Source organism: Salmo trutta, chromosome 22 (genome assembly GCF_901001165.1).
Source record: "Salmo trutta chromosome 22, fSalTru1.1, whole genome shotgun sequence".
NCBI classification, from domain to species: Eukaryota; Metazoa; Chordata; class Actinopteri; order Salmoniformes; family Salmonidae; genus Salmo; species Salmo trutta.
The window spans coordinates 13,251,038-13,257,904 of NC_042978.1; the positions used below are offsets into that span (position 1 = coordinate 13,251,038).

At 42.7% G+C, this 6,867-nt stretch overlaps 1 protein-coding gene across 2 annotated transcripts; it reads right to left on the reverse strand.

Annotated features, from left to right (window-relative positions):
- Positions 1-989: 989 nt before the first annotated feature.
- tmem44 (transmembrane protein 44) lies at positions 990-5,722 on the reverse strand. 2 transcript variants are annotated; one of them, XM_029706702.1, is made up of 10 exons: positions 5,517-5,722; positions 5,294-5,423; positions 5,091-5,178; positions 4,625-4,788; positions 4,432-4,518; positions 4,075-4,242; positions 3,799-3,939; positions 3,455-3,556; positions 3,189-3,335; positions 990-1,289 (listed from the first exon to the last, which is right to left on the reverse strand). In XM_029706702.1, the coding sequence occupies exons 1-10, from the start codon at positions 5,693-5,695 to the stop codon at positions 1,155-1,157; spliced, it is 1,341 nt and encodes a 446-aa protein (XP_029562562.1). In that variant the 5' UTR covers positions 5,696-5,722; the 3' UTR covers positions 990-1,154. The 2 variants fall into 2 exon arrangements, with proteins under 2 accessions (XP_029562562.1, XP_029562561.1); XM_029706701.1 differs by having other exon boundaries at positions 3,455-3,559.
- Positions 5,723-6,867: the final 1,145 nt, after the last annotated feature.

The window sequence follows — 6,867 nt, forward strand, 5'->3', positions numbered from 1 at the left end:
TCCTGTCTGTAAAAGCCCTTTGTAGGGTAAAACTAATTCTGATTGGCTGGGCCTGGTTCCCCAGTGTCTGGGTCTATGCCCTTCCAGGCCCACCAATGGCTGCACCCCTGCCCAGTCATGTGAAATCCGTAGGGCCTAATGAATTTATTTCAATTGCCTGATTTCCTTATGAACTGTAACTCATTAAAATTATTGAAATTGTTGCATTTATATTTTTGTTTATACATTATCCATTTCTTGGCTACCTGTCATTCTTGTCACAGACCAATGTCTTCAGCAGCATGTCAAAGGATATGTAATGTGAAGAATGTGCTTCACCGTTTGGCTCTAACATGTATATTGTCCTTTTATCAGAACCCAGGGAAGTCACTTGAATGCCCATCAGTCAAAAGAACTCTGGCACCATACTATCCGCTAGTTAGAAAAACGGGCCAGACAGGCAGAGTATTGGGAGCGACTGGGAAGGACGGAGGACCCCTTGTCCTCTAATCTGGCCCCAATCAGGTCTGCTGGGCCTTTTCCAGTTTAGCCCGGATAACCTGGCCTGACAAGGAAAATCTAGGAAGTGAACCCTTGACCTTGCGAGGCGGACATGGAGCGATATTGTTTTATTAAGAGTGGTCTACGGTGACCCATTCCGAATGGGTCTCGTTATTTAGTGCAGTCCATGCAAAAGCCAAGCTGATGAGGAGTCTGGGTGTCATCCGTTTAATGAGTGGTGCAAACCCATTACAGGAAAGCTGTCTGAGGCTAGCTGAGCATCTGAGGAGCGATGACAGCATCTGTAGTTGACAAACTTACAAAGAGAGTCAGATGCACTGCCATACAGTGCATCCATTAGTAATTGAACCCATTAATTAAATCTTTCATGAAACTAAAACCAGCTGGCTCAATGTCCACATTGTTATGTCAACTCCACAGGTCACTTATGAAGACAAACCAATAACTTATTACACCCAATGAGAGTATAAGACATGACAAAAACAAAGTTTGATGGCAGATACATTTTTGCACTTTTATTATCTTTCATATTCACAATCCAAACACAGATCTGACAATGTAATGTAATGAGGAAGTGTTACCAGGTCATTCACCAGTGTTTGAAATTATCACACCACTTCACCCACTCTGCTTTATACGCTCTTCCCAGCCTGTCAAATGATGCCACCACAGCTGCAGATGGGTTTTGGGCTCAGGTTCTTTGGCCATTCTTGCAGGGGAAACCCATCCACTTTCTCTTGCTCTTTTGGCAGTTTGTTCCACTGTGCATTTGCGTCTTCAAAATCCCACTGGAGAGAAGACAGTTGTGTTGTTACTGGGCAGAGATACCGTTTACCCATTATGCATATTCATTATGGTTGACACATTGTCTATCGCTTAATTACATTGTGTTCTTGGTCTCTAAGGAAATATTCTACACTGCAATAAAAACACAAAATGTTAATTTGTTCACGTTCAACCAAAAAAAATAATTAAAAATAAATAAATCAGTCCTTGGAGAGCAGCATACAAAATGTTGAGCCAAGCCCTGACCAGCAGGCAACACACAGGAGACCGTAAACAGCTCCCAAAATAGCAGAGCTGAGTGACGAATCCCCTATAGACTAGGCAACCATTTTGTGCCTGCTTCCGAGGCAGAATGGCCCTGCTATTCAACCCTTGATTTTTTAAAGCAGAATAGTGGGGCCACAATGCAAATCTTGAACAATTCAAACCCTCCGCCTCACCTCAACCCAACTCGAACAAGCACTCAGCAGAAATGAGCAAGAAAAACAATACTAATGGGAATTCCAATCAGCTTTCTTGTGGCTGGGGTTGTTTTCAGAGTAACAAGAAAAACAGACCATTTACACAGAGCCCTGTGGTGAGTTTATGCAGCCGGAAAACTGCAAAATGCCTTTATTATTTCCTCATAAGAATTCAATATAAAAGCAAATAGTGATATGCAAAAATGACCTAAAGCGTTTGTCAACATCATGGTTTATGCTAATTATTTTAATATCATTCAGTAGTAAATTAAGTGCTTTAAATACTTAGCCCGTTTGTTCTCCAAATAAGACCAAACAACTTTACAGCTGTATGGCCCTAGACAGTCTAGTATTATATAATAGAAATGAAGGTAGAGGGGCATTACATTCAAAGAATCCAGAACAGCCCTTCAGACCTAAAGGAACACATGTACCAGGTGCCAGGCTACCAGCCCATCCCCACTTATGGATGATTTGTCTGAGTGTTAGTGATCAAAGATTATGCAATACGTGTCGACGGAACTAAACGGACGAACTGAACCCCCCATCATATATTACTAAGTAACTGGATGTCTGACCTTTATCAGACCATAGTTAATGCTAACCAAAGGCAAATAACATTTGAGATGTTAAGTAAACGGATGAAAAACCTCATACTGTACAAACTACAGCCCATAGCTATAGAATGCCACTGCTGACAAAATGACAATGACTCAATTCAGCCATGTTAACTACAGAATGTTCTGAACCCTTGTTTGGGCCCTACTGCTCTTTAATGCACTTAGCCAGGGGAGGTTCACATAATTTGCTTTTTCCTGTTTGGTGAATAGTATAAAGTTCCAATTGTTTTCCCTCACACCACTTGCAATTGTTTCAGATTAAATGACATCCTTTGTGACTTGGCTTTCTGCGAAACCACAGAGAGCACCATTATTCGAACGATGTGAGGGCCAAATAGGGTGCCAATAGAAAATTAATTTCCCATAAGGCATTAAAGACATCGCACGCTAACCCTAATCATTCTAAACTTTTCCTTATTATGAGGATGACAGGTTGGTTATGAGTGGACTGTCACTGCACCAGAATAGCAAGTTCACATGCGAAGACCTGAGCATAATGAAGTTAAATATTAAGTTGGCAAGCAAAGCACTTCAGAAGAGCTTGCAGGTAAAGGTCTTGATTTTACCTTCATTACTTGGTAATAGGCCTGCAATGTGTTCTGACAGAAAATGATTGGCTTCCTTGACGTGTAGATAAATCCCAAGCAACTAGTGTGTGAAGGATGGTTGAACACCATCACCACCTTTTGGCAGAAAGTGGTTTTACAGTTCACATCTCTTGACTACCACATACTACACTTCACGAACTCAGAAGACCTAGACCATATCTCACTGTAGAAGATGATTTTACACAATAGTAAAGTTTTTGTCTCCATCTGACCTCCAGATCCGAGTTGAGGGATGAGGAGTCTGAGAACGTTTCGGAGGTGCAGGGTTCGTCCACTCGCACTACCCTTACTGTCCTCCTGAGGGGATGGCTCTCTGAAACCCCCTCTTCCCTAGAGAGAGTCACCTCCTTCAGACACACCTGAAATCATACATTGATGTAAGTAAAGGAGGTACAAATCTGAGTTGTATGTCAAGTTTAAAAAAAAAAATAAAAACATTTGCCCGTGGCAGACGTTCTGAAGAAGTTTTGACCCTCACCTTTCGCACGGGTTGAATGTTGACATCCATGTAATGCCCCATATCAGCGAACTTTAGATTATTTTTACTGGAGAGAACCTGGAGAGGAGCTCCATCCAAGTCCAACTCACATGAGGAAATAAGAGTGGTGTTTATTTAAAAAGAAGATTATCAAATACTGTGTGAAGCAATGCCTGGATATGAATGAAAGAGTTCTCAAACTGCCATTTTGACTTTCATTCTGTAGCTTAAAGATCTTTAGTTGGTCTTTCATTCCAATACTTTCTATACAAGTAAGTATTTAATCAGACATTCAGAGTCCATCTCCTCAACTCGGGAATATGAAGACAGGACTGTAGACTTACTGGGTGTTTTTGTTTTGTCTTCCCACTGGGGTTGTGCTGAGTGGGGGGAGAGGAGCCACCCAGGAGACTCTCTGTATCTGGAGAACCCCCTCCAGGCTGCTGCTCAGGGGTACCCTTCCTACACCAGGACAGGACCACGATCTGACCACAAAGTTAAGACAAAACTGAAGGGGGGGTTGCGGTTCAATTCAATTAGAACTCGGTCCATTCACGGAGATGACCCGATATTCTATTCACATAATGTAGAACTAATATTCACAAGCTTGAGAAGGATACAGCAAGATCCAGGGCTGCACCGCACGTTGACGCCAGGAGCCACGGCATGGCTCTCAGTACAAACTCATACTGGGTGTCGTAAAGTAATATGGCCGAGGTGTAGAGGGCACCGGCCAAAGAGCACAGCAACCCTGAGGACACGTGTGCCCTTGAACTCTCCCCTCTGTGCTAAAAGATCAACGTAGAGGTTGAAGTGCTATGGGCATTATGCAGTATTGCAGTGAGCATTATGTTATGTATAACGCTGTTTTTTTTTTACTACATAACAGTTGGCTTTGAGGGACTGTTGTGACAATACAGCAAAGTATGGGCAACTCAGACATGAATGGACGTGAACTATGATGGGGTGTCACTTACTGCTCTGGAGAGGTCAGGGAACTTGGAGGTCCAGGCAATCACAAAAGAGAGCAGACCAAGAATGTATCCCAGGACCTCCATACGGTCCTGCCCAAGAAGACAGCGTAATAGTCAGTGAGCCATTGAAAAGGTCACTCTGGAATTTATGGGAGGTAATAGAAGAGTGATTTCATAGGAGAATTTACACATTTACATGCAGGAGGTCAGTGAGAAGAAGTCTTCTCCCAGTGAGAGGTCTGTCTACAAGCCCATGGCTGGTCCTGAAGGTTAGGTAGCTCCCTCCACCCACCACCAACAGCAGAGACACGGCCATGAAGTTCTGCCTCCTCCTCCTCTTCATCATCCTCAGCCTCTTCTCTGAGGGGAAAAAGGGGGCGAAGGTTAAGGATTGCAGTTCTGCTGACTGAACGTTGCCCATTGAAATATTAAAAAAATATTTCACAAGGCCCTCTCTTCAGCCTCATTTGTTTGGTATCTCTCGGCTTTATAGATAAAACATTTCTTTACTGTTTTGCCTATGCATATTGTGCACGTGTGTCGATAAGGGCTTGTAGGACAGGATACAAAGCACAAGCTGTACCAAAAGGCATATTGCAAGCAACTCTGGAAAAAAAGGCAAAAGTGATACATGTGTAAAAGGGACCCACCCTCTTGCTTACCTGCTCTGGTGTTCCAACACAAAAATATCGGGAAGATGGAGATGAAATGAATAACTTCTACAGCTGCCATAAAACCACCCATTATGACCTAAAACAATCACAATGGAAGAAACATGGAATATAGTGATGGACGTAGTAGGTAATCATGATCTTATACAGTATAGGCCCATACAGCGTCTGGAAATAGAATGTCGTTTTGTCACCTGAAGAGCCAGCTGATTAGAGAGAAATGCCCCGACGGTGCTGCACACATTTCCAAAGAAACAGTAGAGGACACAGGCTGCCTCCTTGCCGGAATTCCTGTCCCGGCCTCTGCATCTCTGACATACCACCCTTGAACAAGCATTTCGGACAAAAGTTAAGTAAAACAACTATAATAAGTAGCCTTTACTCCAGGTTTAAATGCGTAATTACCCACATACTCACATAAAACATGATATTAACAAAAGAAGCACCGACAAACAGACGAGTCCGGTCGAGATGCAAACGTTCTGTCTGTTTGAAAAACAGGTCGATATGTCGTGGCGCCACCAAGACGTAAAGTCAAACGAAAGGCTTTCTGCTCTGCTTTGTCCATTTATGACACTCTGTGCTTCCACCCCCATATCTTCTAACTATGCCGTTGACCTAAAACAAATCTATGGAATGGCAAATATGACCAGCTGCGTCAGTGGCGCGAGCGACAGGTGGTGCCCAGCACAGGTATGTAAAAGATGTGCGCAATTGTGCCCTGATCACATGCAAATTTACTTCACAAAAGCGCTGCCCAATGGTGACCACTGGTTCAATTTTAAACGCATGATCTTCCCAGGGCATGTTGATGCCTTTCCTAAACAAAAAAAAAATGGAGGTAGATGTTATAAGAAAGTCGGTCAATTGAATTTATATGATAGTCACATTTTAAAGAATAATTGCGTACACCAGTCATGTGCAACAAAGCAAATCAATTGCAAACCAAGGAACACATTTCTGCTCTACACTGAAAGATAAAAGGCAGTTCTCTTGAGAAAAAAAATGTAGGTGAGCTATAGCAAAGAGTGTCTATTATATTGATATTCGAGTGACAGCTCAAACAATGGAAATGCCTGTCCTCAAAGATAGAAGGCAGGCGAGATCAGGTGGGACCATTCTAGCCAATGAGAGGGAAGATACCCGTATGAACAGGCCATAGAGATAAATAGAGGATTCATCTTTGTATCTGTGCAATTATCGTCTGTGACAGCATGGGCAGCGCCATTGAGGCTATCTCCATTTTAAAGAAGTAAATTGTTGTTCATTTGCTGAATGCTCCCAACTCATAGGAATGCCCACCCAGTTAAGTACATGAAAATGGTGGAAACTGAATGACAATACCCATGATGAGTTCTCTATCTAGCTCTATGACAACAGGCACAACTCCGATATACTGTGGTCGTTTACTGGGTACGTTGCCGAAATGCCACGTGCGCCAACTTATCAGTGCATTTGTAACAACCTAACCATGACGAAACTTCTATTCGATCAAATAAGCCTCACGTAGCAAATTAGTAATTTATGTTTTTGTTGCCCAATTTCGACAGACTCTCATTGAACGCCATACAAAAATTCCTCACATCGTGGGTTTATTTTCGCGGCCAGATTTTGGGCGGAGTAAAACCTCTCTTCGCCTCTTCCTCTCTGGCTACAGCTTCAAGTACCTCGTTGAGGCGTTTGTTGTGGCAGTTCGATGGTACATTGAGCACATAGTCAGGGAAAATATTGCAAACACTCATAAGAGAGCCAAAAACACCACAAATGA

Bases quoted from the DNA above. Each gene is read 5' to 3' on its own strand.
- tmem44 (XM_029706701.1), bottom strand. From the start codon at position 5,695: ATGGGGGTGGAAGCACAGAGTGTCATAAATGGACAAAGCAGAGCAGAA. The intron at 4,519-4,624 runs GTAAATGTGTAA...CTTCTTGGGCAG, and splicing joins TTCTCACTGACCTCCTGCAT to GACCGTATGGAGGTCCTGGG. The intron at 3,336-3,454 runs GTGAGGGTCAAA...GTATGATTTCAG, and splicing joins ACATTCAACCCGTGCGAAAG to GTGTGTCTGAAGGAGGTGAC.